The sequence below is a fragment of the Lontra canadensis genome, unplaced genomic scaffold (genome assembly GCF_010015895.1).
Source record: "Lontra canadensis isolate GAN:19392208 unplaced genomic scaffold, GSC_riverotter_1.0 scaffold181, whole genome shotgun sequence".
In the NCBI taxonomy this organism is placed as follows: domain Eukaryota; kingdom Metazoa; phylum Chordata; class Mammalia; order Carnivora; family Mustelidae; genus Lontra; species Lontra canadensis.
The window spans coordinates 1,734,704-1,753,015 of record NW_022631175.1 but is presented as its reverse complement, the minus strand read 5'-3'; the positions used below and the strand labels follow the sequence as shown (position 1 = coordinate 1,753,015).

The 18,312-nt window shown below is 37.9% G+C and overlaps 1 protein-coding gene across 1 annotated transcript in view; it reads left to right on the top strand.

Annotated features, from left to right (window-relative positions):
- Nucleotides 1-8,743, top strand: part of LOC116860696 (mitochondrial fission regulator 1-like) — an 80,505-nt gene extending 71,762 nt beyond the window's left edge. The window contains 2 exon segments of the mRNA XM_032846868.1: nucleotides 7,656-7,730; nucleotides 7,817-8,743. Of these exon segments, the coding sequence (XP_032702759.1) occupies nucleotides 7,656-7,730; nucleotides 7,817-8,626 (885 nt within the window). The 3' untranslated portion in view covers nucleotides 8,627-8,743.
- The last annotated feature ends 9,569 nt before the right edge of the window (nucleotides 8,744-18,312 follow it).

Here is an 18,312-nt window from a genome sequence, read left to right as displayed (position 1 = left end):
CTAATCAAGAAATGGGCAGAGGACATTAACAGACATTTATGCAAAGAAGACATCCAAATGGCCAACAGACACATGAAAAAGTACTCAACATCACTTGGCATCAGGGAGATACAAATCAAAACCACAATTAGATACCACCTCATACCAGTCAGAATGGCTAAAATTAACCAGTCAGGAAACAACAGGTGTTGGTGAGGATGCAGAGAAAGGGGAACCTCCTATACTGTTGGTGGGAATGCAAGCTGGTGCAGCCACTCTGGAAAACAGTATGGAGGTTCCTCAAATAGTTGAAAATAAAGCTACCCTGTGACCCAGCAACTGCACTATTGGGTATTTACCCCAAGGATACAAATGTAGTGATCTGAAGGGGCACGTGAACCCCAATGTTTATAGCAGCTATGTCCACAATAGCCAAACTATGGAAAGAGCCTAGATGTCCATTGACAGATAAATGGGTAGAGAAGAAGTGGTACAAAATGGGCAGAAGACATGAACAGACACTTCTCCAATGAAGACATACAAATGGCTATCAGACACTTGAAAAAATGTTCATCATCACTAGCTATCAGGGAGATTCAAATTAAAACCACATTGAGATACCACCTTACACCAGTTAAAATGGCCAAAATTAACAAGACAGGAAACAACGTGTGTTGGATGGGATGTGGAGAAAGGGAAACCCTCTTACACTGTTGGTGGGAATGCAAGTTGGTGCAGCCACTTTGGAGAACAGTGTGGAGATTCCTCAAGAAATTAAAAATAGAACTTCCCTGTGACCCTGCAATTGCACTACTGGGTATTTACCCCAAAGATACAGATGTAGTGAAAAGAAGGGCCATCTGTACCCCAACGTTCATAGCAGCAATGGCCACAGTCATCAAACTGTGGAAAGAACAAAGATGCCCTTCAATGGACGAATGGATAAGGAAGATGTGGTCCATATACACTATGGAATATTGTGCCTCCATCAGAAAGGATGAATACCCAACTTTTGTATCAAAAGGATAGGACTGGAAGAGATTATGCTGAGTAGTCAAGCAGAGAGAGTCAATTATCATATGGTTTCACTTATTGTGGAGCATAAGAAACAACACAGAGGACATGGAGAGATGGATAGGAGAAGGGAGTTGAGGGAGATTGGAGGGGCAGATAAACCATGAGAGACTATGGACTCTGAAAAACAATCTGAGGGTTTTGAAGGGGTGGGGGGTGGTAAGTTGGGTGAGCCTGGTGGTGGGTATTATGGAGGGCATATATTGCATGGAGCACTGGGTGTGGTGCATAAACAATGAATTCTGATACACTGAAAAGAAATTTAAAAAAAAAGAAGAAGTGGTGCATATATACAATGGAATACTATGCAGCCATCAAAAAACCAAAATCTTAACATTTGCATTGACATGGATGGAACTACAGGGTAATAAACTAAATGAAAGTAGTCAAGCAAAGAAAGACAATTATCATATGATCTCACTGATATGAGGAATTTGAGAAACAAGACAGAGAATCATAGGGGAAGGAAGGGAAAAATGAAACAAGATGAAACCAGAGAGGGAGAAAAACGATAAGAGACTCTTAATCTCAGGAAACAAACTGAGGGTTTCTAGAGGGGAAGGCCTGGAAGGGGTGGGGTGGCTGGGTGATGGACATTGGGGAGGGTATGTGCTATGGTGAGTACTGTGAGTTGTGTAAGACTGATGAATCACAGAGCTATACCCTGAAACAAATAATACATTATATGTTAATAAAAAAAGAAAGTTTATAGTGATACAGGTCTACCTGAATAAAATAGATCTCAAATTAGCCATCTAACCTTACAAATAAAGGAACCATAAAAATAAGAACAAAGCTCAAGGTTAATAGAAGATAGGAAATAATAAAGATCAGAGACCAAATAAATGAAAGAGACTTTAAAAAAATAGAAAAGGTCTATGAAACCAAGAGCCGGTTCTTTGCAAAAATAGACAAATTTGATAAACTTTTAGCCAGACTGCTCAAGGCAAAAAGGGAGAGGACCAAATAATTAAAATCAGAAACAAAAAAGAGATAACCACCAATACCACAGAAATATAGAAGATTATAAGAGACTACTACTAAAAATTATATGCCAACAAAGTGGAAAATTGATAAATTTGTAGACACATACAATCCTACAAAACTGAATCAAGTAGCAATAGAAAATCTGGACAGACCAATTACTAGTAACAAAACAGAATCAGGAATAAAAAACTTCCAACAAACTAAAGACCAGGACCAGACTGCTTCACAGGTGAGTGAATTATACTAAACATTTTATTTTATTTTATTTCGTACTAAACATTTAAAGAAGAGTAATACCTATGCTTCTCAAATCATCCCTGCAAAGTAAAAGATAAATTCCAAATTCAGCATCACCCTAATACCAAACCAAAGACGCTACAAAAAAGTAAAACTACAGGCCAATACCCTTGATGAACCTAGATGAAAATATCTTCAAAGAAATATTAACAAAATGAATTCAAAGATACATGAAAGGATTAGTTCATGGATTGCAACATCTATAAATGTAATCTATCAATGTAATATATCCAATTGACAAAAGGAAGGATAAAAAATCGTAAGATCATGAAATAGATGCAGAAAAAACATTTTATGAAATTCAACATGTGTTTATGATATAAATGCTCAACAAAAGTGGGTGTAGAGGGAACACACCCCAACATAATAAAGGGTCATAAATCACAGACTCACAGCTACCACCATACTCAATGGTGAAAACCTGATTTTTCTTTAAAATCAGGAAGAAGGATGTTCATTCTTGCCACTTCTATTCAGTGTAGGACTGGAAGTTGTAGCCAGGGCAATCAGACAAGAAAAAGAAACAAAAGGCATGCAAATTGGTAAAGAAGAAGTCAAACCATCATTATTTGTAACTGATACTATATATAGAAAATCATAAAGACCCCAGCAAAAACTATTAGAAGCAATAAATGAATTCAATAATGACTATACAAAATTAATATACAGAAACCTGTTGTGTTTTCATATACTAATAACAAAGTTGCAGAAAGAGATATAAAGAAAACAATTCTATTTATGACTACACCAAAAAAGAATAAAATACTGAGGAATAAATTTAACCAAAGAGGTAAAAGACTTATATTCTGAAAACTGTAAGACATTGATGAAAAAAGTGAAGTCAGCACAAATGCAAACGTATACCATGCTCACGGAAGACTTGATATGTTAAAATGTCCACATTATCCCCAAACAATCCAAGGATTCGATGGAACCCCCCTCAAAATTCCAACTATATTTTTCATGTAACTAGAACAAATAATTCTAAAATACACCACAAAGAACCCTGAATAGCCAAAGCAGTCCTGAGAGATAACAAAGCTGGAGGTATCACAAACTGATTTCAAACTACACTACAAAGCTACAGTAAACAAAACACCATGGTACTGGCACAAATATAGACACACACACCAATAGAACAGAGAGCTCAGAAATAAATCCATACTTATACGGTCAATTAATCTATGACAAAAAAGATAAGAACATACAATGGGAAAAGACAGTCTCTTCAATAAATGGTGTTGAGAAAACTGGACAGCTACTTCAAAAGAATGAAACTGGACCCCTTTCTTACACCATACAAACAATTAAACTCAAAGTGGATTAAAGACATAAATGTGAGACCTGAATCCATAAAAGTTCTAAAAGAAAACACAGAGAAATAATTTCTTTGACATCAGCCTTAGCAACATCTTTCTGGATAAGTCTCCTAGGCAAGAGAAACAAAGCAGAAATAAACTATTGAAACTACACCAAACTAAAAAACTTTTACACAGTGAAAGAAACTAAATAAAATGACAAGGCAACATACTGAATGTGAGAAAACATTTGTAAATGATATAAGCAGTAGGAGATTAATATCCAAAATATATAAAGAATTTATGCAACACCCAAAAAACCCACAAATAATCAGATTAAAAAATGAGCAGAGCACCTGAATGGACACTCTTCCAGAGGAGACATAGAGATGGCCAACTAACACATGGAAAGATGCTCAACATCATTAATCATCAGGGAAATCCAAATCTTAGCCACAATGAGGTATCAGCTCCCACCTGTCAGAATGGCTAGTGTCAGAAAGACAAGAAATAACAAGTGCTGGCAAGGATGTTGAGAAAAGGGAAGCTTTGTGCACTGTTAGTGGGAATATAAAGATTCCACCACTGTAGTAAAGAGTATGAAGTTTCCTCAAAATTTAAAAATACCATAGAATCCAGTAATTCCATTACTCGGTATTTACCTCAAAGAAACAAAAACAGTAGTTCAGAAATAAATAAATAAATATATATATATATATATTTATATATTTATATATATACACATATATACTGAAGCATTATTTGCAATGGCCAAGATAGGAACCAAACTAAATGTCCATTGATAAATAAGTGGATACAAGTAGATGTAGGTGTATACAGACACACACATAATCGAATATTACTCAGCCATAAAAAAGAATGAGACCTTGACATTAATGACAACGTGGGTGGACCTAGAGGGTATTATGCTAAGTGAAATAAGTCAGACAGAAAGACAAACACTGTATGATTTTACATATATTTGGAATCTAAAAATCAAATAAACAACAAGCACAAAACCCCAGAGAAGAGGGGCGTGGAACATGAGCAAAATAGGTAAAGAGGATTAAGAGGTACAAACTTCCAGTTACAAAATACATAAGTCACAGTGATGAAAAAGTATAGAGAATATAGTCTATAATATTATAATACGGTCTGGCGACAGATTGTAACTACACTTATAATGGTGAGTACTGCATAATGTATAGAATTGTCAAAACATGACATTGTACACCTGGAACTAATATAGCATTGTATAGCAACTATATTTCAATAATAATAACTTAACTGAAAAAAATCTGGGGGACTACTGTTTGTTCAAAGTAATGAAAGTAACAATGTATTACAAGATTATAGTATATGGATAAGTTAAAGGAATGATAAAAATGTCATAAGGAAAGGATATGGAATTGGGAATATTCTTATAAAGTAACTGCAAAACCCATGAAACAGCCTAGTATTAGATGAAAGTAGACAGAGATGACATGAAAATGTATATAGCAAACTTTAGGGCAACCAATAAAAATTTTAAAGGAGTATAATATGCTAAGAAAGGAGGAAAAAATGGAATCATATAAAATGCTCAATTAAAACCAGAGAAAGCAGAAAAAGAGGAGAAGGTTGTTTTTTTTTTTAAAGAACAGACATAATCGATGAGAAAAACTTATAACCATGTTAAATATTAATCCAAATAAATCGATCACTTTCACTGTGAGTGGCCTAAGTATACCAATTAAAAGAGACCATCAGAGTAGAGTAAAATATTAAAAGACTCACTATATGCTGTCTATAAGAAACCCACTTTAAATACAAAGACACCTATAGATTAACAGTAAAGGGATAGAGAAAGATATACCATGCTAACTCTAATCAAAAGAAAGATGGAGAAGCTATATTAATTCCAGACAAAGCTAATTTCAAAAGTAGAAAAGTTATGAGACAAAGAGAGACGTTACATCATGATAAAGGAATCAATTCTCTAAGAAGACATAATAATCCTTAATATGTATGCACTTAAGACAGGGCATCAAAATATGTGAGACAAGAACTGATAGAACTGCACAAATATTATATTTGGAGATTAAAATGTGTCTTTATCAATAACTGACCCATCCAGTTGGCAGAAAATCAGGAAGGACAGGGTTTAACTAGATAACACTATCAATCGGTTGGACCTAATAGACAGTCTATAGAATATTTGAGCCAACCACAGCAGAATACACATGTTTCTCAAGCTCACATGGAACATTCACCAAGATATTCTACATTCTGGGCCATAAAAACACCTTAACAATTTTTTTTTAAAGAAAGTGTGCGCGTTCGTGGGGTGGGGGTAAGTGAGGAGAGAGCGAGAGAGGATCTTAAGTCGGCTCCACCCCCAGCACAGAGCCCGATGTGGCGCTTAATCTCACGACCCTGAGGTCATGACCTGAGCCGAAATCAAGAGTTGACAACCAACCCACTGAGCCACCCCAGTGAACCAACAATTTTCTTTTAATGAAAATCATACAAATTGTGCTCTCAGATCACAATGGAATTGAACTGGAACTCAATAACTTAAAGGTAGCTGGAAAATAACAAAAAATTTAGAGATTAAATAACACACTTTTAATAACACTTGGGTCAAAGAGGAAAGCAAAAGACGTTTAAAAATATTTTTACCTAAATGAAAATGAAAATACAGCATATTAAAATATGGAAGATGTAATAAAAACAAGGCTTATAGGGAAATTTATAGCAATTAATGTATATATTAGAAAATTAGAAGTTTCTAAAATCAATAACCTAGGCTTCCACCTTAGGAAACCAGAGAAAAATGAGCTCTATAAACTCAAACCAACAGAAGAAAAGAAATAATAAAAATTAGAACAGAAATCAGCGAATTTGAAAACAGAAAATCATTAGAGAAAAATCAATGATCACCAAACATTAACTTTTTGATATAACTCTATCAGGGCTAACCAAGAAAAAAAAAGAGAGAGAAATCACAAATTACAAATACACAAATATCAGAAATGAAAGAGGGATCACCACTATTGATCCCACAGACATTAAAAAGAGATATTACAAACAATTCTATGCACCCAAATTTAATAGATTCAATAAAATTCTCTGAAAGACACAAAACTTACACAATGAGAAATCCATACTCTGAACAGAGCTGTATCTATTAAAGAAACTAAAATAATAACTTTCTAAAAAGTACCAAGCACAGATGTTTTCACCAGTAAATTCTGCCACACAATTGAGAATGAAATAATACCAATTCTCTACAATATCTTCCAGAAAATAGAAGCAGAGAGAACTCTTGCAAACGCATTCTACAAGGCCAGAATTACCCTAATACACAAACCAGATGAAGACTTTACAAGTAAACTATAGACCACTACCTTTCATGAACATAGTTGCAAAAATTCTCAACAAAATGTTAGCAAATGGATCAAAAAATGTATTAAAAAATTATACACCATGAGCAACTAGGGTTTATCCCAGGCATGCAAGGCCAGTACAACATTTGAAAATCAACTAATTAGGGATGCCTGAGTGGCTCAGTGGGTTAAGCCTCTGCCTTCAGCTCAGGTCATGATCTCAGGGTCCTGGGATTGAGCCCCACATCAGGCTCTCCATTTGGTGGGGAGCCTGCTTCCTCCTCTCTCTCTGCCTGCCTCTCTGCCTACTTGTGATCTCTCTCTCTCTCTGTTGAATAAATAAATAAAATAAAAAAGAATATCAACTAATGTAATTCATCGTACTGATAGGCTAAAGAAGAAAAATCATACAAAGCATGTAAATAAATGCATAAAGTCATTGAAAAAATCCAACACTTATTCGTGATTAAAACCAACAAGCTAAGAATAGAGGGGGACGTCTTCAACATGATAAAGAAAATCTATAGAAACCTATAGCAAACCACACATATCTAGTGATGAGAAATTAGATCCTTTTCCAAAGACTGGGTAGAAGAGAAAGATGTCCACTCTTCATCGACTCCTATTTAACCTTGTTCAGGAATAAAATCAGGGGATAACCAAGCTGGAAGCTGGAGAAATTCAAAGTACCTGGGTTTTTCAACAGCTTGGAGGAAGCATGCATTCGGCAATCCACATGGTTCATCTCAAAATATCGTAAGGAAAATTGGTACTAATTTATCACTGATTCAGTGCCTAAACATTCAGTTCCAGCTCACCAGCCCTACAACAAAACGGAGCCCGAGCCATCCTGGAGAGGATGCAGTGGTGTCTTTTGCTGATGGAGGATGGGTAGCCAAAGAAGAAGGAAAGTGTTCAGCAAGACAAAGGACAGAGGTCAGATCAAGGGAGTCTCTTCAGAATGACCTTCCTTTCTTTGAGAAGCTGCCAAGCAGGCAGTGTTCCTTACCAAACCTGTCTCCAGAAGAGCTTCCACAGAAGACAGCACTAGCAAATGAGGAGGCATTGCAGAAGATCTGTGCCCTTGAAAATGAACTTGCTGCTCTCAGAGCTCAGATTGCCAAAACTGTGACCCAGCAAGAACAGCAACATGTCATTCCAGGTGACTTAGATCCTACCACATCTGTTACTACACCACCATCCTGTCCCTCTCCCGCCCCCACCTCCCCCAACCCTCCCCCATCGGGGCTCCCAACCTGATGAAAGAGCGAAGAGAGAAAAAAAACCTGTGCTGGAAAGACCTTGGTTAAGAACAGTCCAAAGAAACCTGATATGACAAATACGTTAGAGATCCTTAAAGATATGAACAGTGTAAAATGTCAGTCAGTGAAAAGTTCAGAACAGGAAATAAAGCCCAAACCGGTGAATGCTACGGACACTGCTGCCCTCCTACCAGGGGCTCTGAAAAAGGCATTTGCCTATCGATATCGAAGCCATAGTCAAGGTGAAATCCAAAACCTGCATCAGAGGCCACCTCAGAACAGAGTGCTATTGGGGCCACACATGTCGAAGTCTACAGGAAAAATGAAGGCTTTAATTGAAAATGTTTCAACTTCCTACTAGACAGTGAGCAGAGAAAAACTATCCTTGTTCCAGCTGTTGGTTTGTTAGGGCTGTTTGACGAGTGGAAATCAACACAATTTAGTAAATACCTGAATTTAGTATTCAGTGGTCTCCTTTACATCTCAACAGACTCAGAAATAACAAAAGTACTCTAAGTTTGTGGGTTTTTTTTTTTTTAAAGATTTTATTTATTTGACAGAGATCACAAGCAGGCAGAGAAGCAGGCAGAGAGGAAGCAGGCTCCCTGCTGAGCAGAGAGCCCAATGTGGGGCTTGATCCCAGGACCCTGAGATCATGACCTGAGCCGAAGGCAGAGGCTTTAACCCACTGAGCCACCCAGGCGCCCCCCCACCTTTTTTTTTAATGAGAATATTAGTTCTGAACTTTCCCATAATGTATATTCAGACATGTGTTTTCTTGTTTTCCAGACATGTGTTTTTAATGTAGTCAGGATATTTAGGTTTCTAGTCTTGAAAGTAATTATATAGATTTCAGAAGAAAGGACATTTGTAGAGGTGTTTTTAATTCTTTTTTTTTAAGATTTTATTTATCTATTTGACAGAGAGAGATCACAAGTAGACAGAGAGGCAGGCAGAGAGAGAGAGAGAGAGAGGGAAGCAGGCTCCCTGCTGAGCAGAGAGCCCGATGACGGACTCAATCCCAGGACCCTGAGATCATGACCTGAGCCGAAGGCAGCGGCTTAACCCACTGAGCCACCCAGGCGCCCGAGGGGTTTTTAATTCTTAATACTAACTTATCTCTGCAGATATTTTATATGCATATTTTGGATATAAAATAGTATGTAAAAATTTTTTTTAAGTTGTGATTAGCCCATTTTTATTATTATTTTTAATTTAATTTTTTTTCCAGCATAACAGTATTTCTTGTTTTTGCACCACACCCAGTGCTCCATGCAATCCGTGCCCTCTCCAATACCCACCACCTGGATCCCCCAACCTCCCACCCCCCGCCGCTTCAAATCCCTCAGATTGTTTTTCAGAGTCCATAGTCTCTCATGGTTCACCTCCCCTTCCAATTTCCCCCAGCTCCCTTCTCCTAACTCCCCTTGTCCTCCATGCTATTTGTTATGCTCCACAAATAAATGAAACCATATGATAATTGACTCTCTCTGCTTGACTTATTTCACTCAGCATAATCTCTTCCAGTCCTATCCTTTTGATACAAAAGTTGGGTATTCATCCTTTCTGATGGAGGCATAATACTCCATAGTGTATATGGACTACATCTTCCTTATCCATTTGTCCGTTGAAGGGCATCTTGGTTCTTTCCACAGTTTGGCAACCGTGGCCATTGCTGCTATAAACATTGGCAATTCAGTAACGTGGCAGGATACAAAGTCAATGTACAGAAATCAGTGGCTTTCTTATACACTAACAATGAAAATACAGAAAGGGAAATTAGAGAATCGATTCCATTTACTATAGCACCAAGAAACATAAGATACCTGGGAATAAACCTAACCAAAGAGGTAAAGGATCTGTACTCGAGGAACTACAGAACACTCATGAAAGAAATTGAAGAAGACCCAAAAAGATGGAAGACCATTCCATGCTCTTGGATCAGAAGAATAAACATTGTTAAAATGCCTATAGTGCCTAGAGCCATCTATACTTTTAATGCCATTCTGATGAAAATTCCACCGGTATTTTTCAAAGAGCTGGAGCAAATAATCCAGAAATTTGTATGGAACCAGAGGAGACCCCAAATCGCTAAGGAAATGTTGAAAAACAAAAATAAAATGGGGGGCATCACATTACCTGATTTCAAGCTTTACTACAAAGCTGTGATTACCAAGACAGCATGGTACTGGCATAAAAACAGACACATAGACCAGTGGAACAGAGTAGAGAGCCCAGATATGGACCCTCAACTCTATGGTCAAATAATCTTCGACAAAACAGGAAAAAATATACAGTGGAAAAAAGACAGTCTTTTCAATAAATGGTGCTGGGAAAACTGGACAGCTATATGTAGAAGAATGAAACTCGACCATTCTCTTACACCGTACACAAAAATAAACTCAAAATGGATAAAAGACCTCAACATGAGACAAGAAGCCATCAGAATCCTAGAGGAGAACATAGGCAGTAATCTCTTCGATATCAGCCACAGCAACTTCTTTCAAGATATGTCTCCAAAGGCAAAGGAAACAAAAGCCAAAATAAACTTTTGGGACTTCATCAAAATCAAAAGCTTCTGCACAGCAAAGGAAACAGTCAACAAAACAAAGAGGCAACCCACGGAATGGGAGAAGATATTTGCAAAATGACCGTTCAGACAAAAGGTTGATATCCAGGATCTATAAAGAACTCCTCAAACTCAACACACACAAAACAGACAATCATATCAAAAAATGGGCACAAGATATGAACAGGCACTTCTCCAATGATGACATACAAATGGCTATCAGACACATGAAAAAATGTTCATCATCACTAGCCATCAGGGAGATTCAAATTAAAACCACATTGAGATACCACCTTACACCAGTTAGAATGGCCAAAATTAGCAAGACAGGAAACAACATGTGTTGGAGGGGATGTGGAGAAAGGGGAACCCTCTTACACTGTTGGTGGGAATGCAAGTTGGTGCAGCCTCTTTGGAGAACAGTGTGGAGATTCCTCGAGAAATTAAAAATAGAACTTCCCTATGACCCTGCAATTGCACTACTGGGTATTTACCCCAAAGATACAGATGTAGTGAAAAGAAGGGCCATCTGTACCCTAATGTTTATAGTATGTAAAATTTAATAATGACATCAGTGAGGGTACTGTTACCATCATTAGTGGTCATTGATCATTTACTACTCAGTGACAGAACAAGGTTGTTGTAGTGAAATATTTAGGATTGGAACCTCTTTGCCTTGAATAGGACTTTCACTTTAGATTCTCTCATTTCCTTGGAGATGGGGTTCAGGTAGGAACCAGATAATGTTCACTGCTGAAAATTCCATAATGCTTTCATTTAAAGTAAAGTCAAAGACTATGAAAGCTGCTTTCACTTCAGTGCTATCCAGTGCTGAGGGAAAAAAATGTGGTTTTCACATAGTTAGAAATCAAATTATTGAATTAAATCTGTATCAGGAGGGCGCCTGGGTGGCTCAGCGGGTTAAAGCCTCTGCCTTCGGCTCAGGTCATGATCTCAGGGTCCTGGGATCGAGGCCCACATCGGGCTCTCTGCTCAGTAGGGAGCCTGCTTCCCCCCACACCCTGCCTCTCTGCCTACTTATGATTTCTGTCAAATAAAAAAAAAAATCTAACAGGAGAAAACCAGAACGTACCATCTTTTTTTTTTTCCAGTTGAATAAATGGCATCAAAAAGATGACTTGTTGCTAAGTTAATATATAATGGAAATAACAATATAACGGAGTTTTAAGATTTTTAATATGGTCAAATATAGTAGCTTTATAATGAAACCTTGAATAGGTGAAAGAATTTCCTATTAAGTTGTTCATCATTGGTCAGAGTGCTGTCCTGTTGAATTACATTAAGCAGCAAACCTTAGGTGTTATTGGAATTGTTGTAAGTGATCATTTGTGAATGCTTGGTACATCTTCATGGTTTTCTGTATTTCTGTTAAACTCAGCTATAGTTAATGCCAGAATCTCCTACCATGAGTAAATATTTGATTTACTTAAATCTAGTAAAAGGAAGTAGAGATAGGAAGAGTAGACACTTACTTTTAAGTTACTGAAAATATGTGCAATAAGTTACTGAAAATATGTGCAATGTTCTCAATATCAGCAAAGGTTATTCAGCTTAAATCTGAACTGTGACTGGGTGCCTGGGTGACTCAGTGGGTTAAATCCTCTGCCTTCGGCTCAGGTCATGGTCCCAGGGTCCTGGGATGGAGCCCCACACTGGGCTCCCTGCTCAGCAGGGAGACTGCTTCCTCCTCTCTGTCTCTGCCCGCCTCTCTGCCTACTTGTGACCTCTCTCTCTGTGTCAAATAAATTAATAAAATCTTAAAAAAATAAATCAGTGGTATTTATATGAACTGTGAAACACCTGAAAAAGAAATAAACAATCCTGTTGACAATAGCATCAAAACCAATAAAAACTTAGGAATACATTTAACCAAAGAAATGAAAGAGCTGTGGGAAAAAAAAATATAAAACTTTCATGAAAGAAACTGGGAAGGAATGAACGAAAATCTATTCTGTGTGCTGGGTTCAGAATTAATATTAATAAAATGTCCATACTACCCAAGGCCATCTATAGATTTAACGCAGTCACTATCACCATTCCAATAGCATTTGTCACAGAAACACAAGAAACAATCCTAAAATGTGTAGGGAACCACAGAAGACCCTGAACAGCCAAGCAATCATAAAAAAGAAAAACAAAGTTGGAGGCATCACATTTCCGGATTTCAAACTATACTACAAAGTTACAGTACTTAAAACAGTAGGATACTGGCATAAAAATAGATGCAATGGCCAAGAGAACAGACTAGAGAGCCCAGAAATAAATCCTCACAGTTAATGGTAAACTAATATTTGACAAGAGAACCAAGAGTCCTCCACGCGGAAAGGCAGTCCTTCCACAGAGGGTACTGAAGAACTGAATGCCACATGCAGAAAAATGAAATTGGACACTTACCTTACACCCCTCACAAAAATAAACTTAAGAGGATCAAGGACGTAAGCTTAACACTTGAAATTATAAAAATCTTAGAAGAAAGCATTCACGAAATAAGTCAGAGAAAGACAAATATATGATTTCGTTCATGTGTGGAATTTAGGAAACTAAACAGAAGAACACAGGGAAGGAAGGAAAAATATGATGAAATCAGAGAGGGAGACAAACCATAAGAAACTCTCAACTCTGGGAAACAAACACGGCTGCTGGAGGGGTGGTGGGTGGGGGTAATATTCCACTGTGTACACTGGGTGACGGGCATTGAGGAGGGCACGTGATGTGATGAGCACTGGGTGTTAGAGGCAATTGATGATTCACTAAATTCTACCCCTGAAACTAATATACAGTATGTGTTAAAATGAATTTTAAATAAATTTTTTTTTTTTAAACAGAGAAGAAAGCATTCAAAAGAAGCTCCTTGATATTGGTCTGGGCAGCATATTCCCTGGATAGGACACCAAAGCATAAGAAGGGAAAGGAAAAGTTAATACGGGGACTACACCCAAGTAAAAAGTTCCTGTTCAGCCCGAAAGCAACAAACCACAAGATGAAAAGGTAACCTACTGAATGGGAGAAAATACCTGTAAATCATATACATGATAAGGGGCTAATAGCTAAAATACACAAAGAACTGATAAAAATATATAAAGAACTCAACAGTAAAACAAAATCCTATTAAAAAATGATCAGAGGAACTGAGTAGAGGTTTTATTTTCAAAGAACACCCATTAATGGCCAACAGAAATGAAAAGATGCTCACCACCACTGTCAGCAGGGAAATGCAAGTCCAAACCACAATGAGCTATCACCTCCCAACAGAATGGCTATTAACAAGAAGACAAGAATGACAAGCGTTGGCGAAGATGTAGAGAAAGGGAACCCTTGTGCATGGCTGGGGGGAATGTAAATTGGTGCGACCACTACCAAGAACAGTATGGAGGGTCTTCAAAAAATTAAAACTGGAAATACCATATGACCCAATAGTCCTACCTCTGTTGTATATATGTTAAGGAGAGGAAATCAGGGTTTCAGTGAGATTATTTCCACTCCTGTGTTCACTGCAGCATTACTCACAAAAGCCGCAAAATGGGAACAACCTAAGAGTCCTTCAGTGGACAAATGAAAAAGACACGGTATGTGTGTGTGTGTGTGTGTGTGTACACAATGGAATATTATTCAGCTACAAGAAAGGAGGAAATCCCACCATTTGTACAGTATGGATGGAATTTGAGGGCATTTCGCTAAGTAAAAAAGACAGAGTCCATCAGAAAAGTCAAAAGACAAATACTGTGTGATGTCACTTAGATGTGGAATCCCCCAAAAAAGGAACCTGAACTCAGAGTAGAATAGTGGTGACCACGGGCCATGGGGTGGGGGGAAATGGGGAGAGGTTGATCAAAGCATACAAATTTCTGGTTATAAAATGGGCGCCTGGGTGGCTCAGTGTCACCTTTCTCTCTCTGTCAAATAAATTAAAAAAAAAAAAAAAAAAAGAAATGGGGGGTGACTGGATGGCTCAGTGGGTTGAAGCCTCTGCTTTTGGCTCGGATCATGATCCCAGTGTCCTGGGATCAAGCCCTGCATCGGGCTCTTTGCTCGGCGGGGAGCCTGCTTCCTCCTCTCTCTCTGCCTGCTTTTCCGCCTACGTGTGATCTCTGTCTGTCAAATAAATAAATAAAAAATTAAAAAAAAAGAAAAAAAGAAATGGGAATTATGTGAGGTAGTAGGGTGTTAGCTAAGGCTTCAGTGGTAATCACTGCACAATATGTGTGCAGCAAATGAACACGTAATACTCCTTAAACTTACACACGTTTATTTCAATCACATCTCAATAAAGCTGAAAACAAAGGCTTACTGACATGCCAATGATCTTGAACCTGAATCCAAACAGAAGGTAAGGTCTGAATTCCTTTAAGAAGTCAGCAAGTCTAGAGGCCCAACCAAATATCACTTAGTGATAACAACATGCATGCATGTTCCCAGAATATACTATTTTTCCTGATGATATTGCAAGCTACTGCATCCCTAGAGAGGCATGAAAATATAGGGCCTTGTAAAATTACCATACTCTATGGAAATTTTAGCTAGGTATAGAAATTAGAATTTAAAAAATAGGCAGTATTGAGGCAATAGAATTCAATTTATAGAAGTAGCTCTTTTTATTTTTTTTTTTAAGATTTTATTTATTTGAAACAGAGAGAGAGAGAGATCACAAGCATGCAGAGAGGCAGGCATAGAGAGAGAGAGGAGAAAACAGGCTCCCTGCTGAGCAGAGAGCCCGATGCGGGCCTCGATCCCAGGACCCTGAGATCATGACCTGAGCCGAAGGCAGAGGCTTAACCCACTGAGCCACCCAGGCGCCCTAGAAGTAGCTCTTTTTAGTTGATTTTGGTCAAAAGTAAAAAAATCATTTATGTATTTACTGTTGTCTGCTTTTTGAAGAGGTTAAACACTCAAGAGATTAAGATCTATTAGGTTGGTAATGGAATTAAACTTTTTTTTTTTTTAAAGATTTTACTTTTATTTATTAAGCAGGCCCCCCGCTGAGTGGAGAGCCTGATGCAGGGCCATCCCAGGAACCTGAAACCATGACCCGAGCCAAAGGCAGAAGCTCAACCCCCTGAGCCACCCAGGCACCCTGGAATTGAACTTTTAAAAGTAATTTGTCAGATAAGCTTGCAAAAGGAAGACATCTTATTTTAAATCCATACATTTTGATTTGTTATTAAAGAAGTATGTGAATATTTAAAGAAATGATGATTAATACTCAGAATATTTGGTAAATTCACAAAATGAATAAAGTTATGGGGGTTCAACTCCAGGCATAAAAGTTCTTGGACATTAAAGAATCAAATGGTAGATATTAAAAATTATAAAAAATTATATTAAGATATAATTAATATATTAAGATATTAAATTATTTAAAAATTATTTTAAAATAAAAATATCCTATTAAAAATAGGATGATGGGGAGGGAGAAATCCATGAAAGATTTGGTAAAGAAAAAATGTAATCAGCAAGTATAACAAAAAGACAAAGAAACAGGCAATAGGAGGAAAAGCCTAGAAGCCTAGAGGACAGATCCAAGAGAGCCAATGCCACTGAAAGAAATTCCAGAAATAGAGAACAAAGAAAGCCAAAAGAGACACAATTTTATGCAAATGTTTCAGAATTTAAGAATAGAGAGTCACTGGAATGAAAGGGCCCAGTACCAGTACATGGCAGATGGGGTAAAGAGAGGTGTTTTCATAGCCACATGGGAAATACAAAAACCCCAGAAAGGAAGAGAAGATCTGGAAGCCTTTAGGGGAGGTATGAATCAATGCATAGGATAGCAGTCTCCAGAAAAACAAATAAGACAGGATCTAACTGATTATGTGATTGATTTGAAAGTTCAGAAAATAATCTTAGTTAGGCATTTTGTGTTCTTTCAGAACAATTGGGAGAACAATTAGAAAAGCAAGGGAAGAGGAAAACATGAGGTAATTAGATGATCCAGAAAAAAATCCAAATGTTACAGGAGATGAAATGCGATAGTAATACACAATTTCTGGCTGTGCTAAATAAGGTTTACAGTTGTAAGGGCCTATTTAGCCAGAGTGACTCCATCTTGGTTAAAAGCCATTTTATTGTTTGTGCAGTAAAACTTAAACCAACCCTGCCCCCCCCCCCCCCCCCCGCGAGAAACTTACTTGGAAGCAAGTCTGGGAAGCCAGTAAAATATGGTCAGCCAGTTCCTGATAACAGAGCCCAGAATACAAGGACGAGTCAGGCCAGGTAGAGACATCCAATCAGTAAGAAGCACACATACTCTTTCCGTAACCACCAAAGAATGTAAACCCTGCCGTTTGGGCGCCAAACTTGAGCACCAATTCTGACCAGAGTAATAGGTTAGGTCAAACAGCTACTACAGGGTAAATTGTAATTCAATTGGCCACCTGCACGTGGCCTAACAGGACTATACAATGTTACAATCTCATTGGCTACCTATATGTGGCCCGGGTTTTGCTCTATAAAAATTAGCCTGTGAGGCTGGGAGGGGTCGTTCTCTTCCGGGGCGACCCTGGCCGTTCAGTCTGATTCCTAATGCTTGACATAGTTTAAAGCTTTGCATAACTTTAACTTTGTTTACTTCTAATGGTTGGCATAGAATAAAGTTTTAAATAACTTTCATTTTGTCTCAGTCTCGTTTCATTTAATAACGGACCCTAACACAGTGTTACAGAATTATTAACACTAACTACCAACCTAATCAAAATTTTCCTGTAACTATACTGGGAAGAGGATAGCAGGAACATGGGTAGAGAGGAGTTAAATCTTCATCTACAATTATGGAAAGTCTGTATTTTATATTACTGGGGATGGGACTAGTAGCAGGTTGTTTTTTGTTATAAGCCCAAGAGTAGCCTTATAAAAATAGTAAAAGCTGCTTCTAAATGCCATTTTAAAAACCTGTGATACAAAGCTATTACTTCGGGCGCCTGGGTGGCTCAGTGGGTTAAGCCTCTGCCTTCGGCTCGGGTCGTGGTCTCGGGGTCCTGGGATCGAGGCCTGCATCGGGCTCTCTGCTCAGCGGGGAGCCTGCTTCCTCCTCTTTCTCTCTATGCCTGCCTCTCTGCATACTTGTGATCTCTCTCTGTTTCAAATAAATAAATAAAATCTTAAAAAAAAAAAAAACAAAGCTATTACTTCAATCACAATAAAAGTAATTTTAAGATAATTGTTGAAGAAATGAACAGATTCAAAAAGAGGTGGTGTGGAATCCAGATCATGGGATGGAATGGCTGGGACAGACTCCGTACTGGCTCAGCTGGAAGAAGATATGACTCAAGATCTCTAAGGTTGTAAACAAAAAAAAAAAAAAAATCTCTAAGGTCGTGAGTTCGAGCCCCGTGTTGGGTGTAGAGATTACTGGGGAGGGGGGAAGGGGGGAACACTTAAGAAAGACCCTGAAATTCGGACAGTCCTCTTGAATAAGGTAGAGGAAGCACAGCCCAGCAAGAAATGGAGAAAAATCTCTTCTG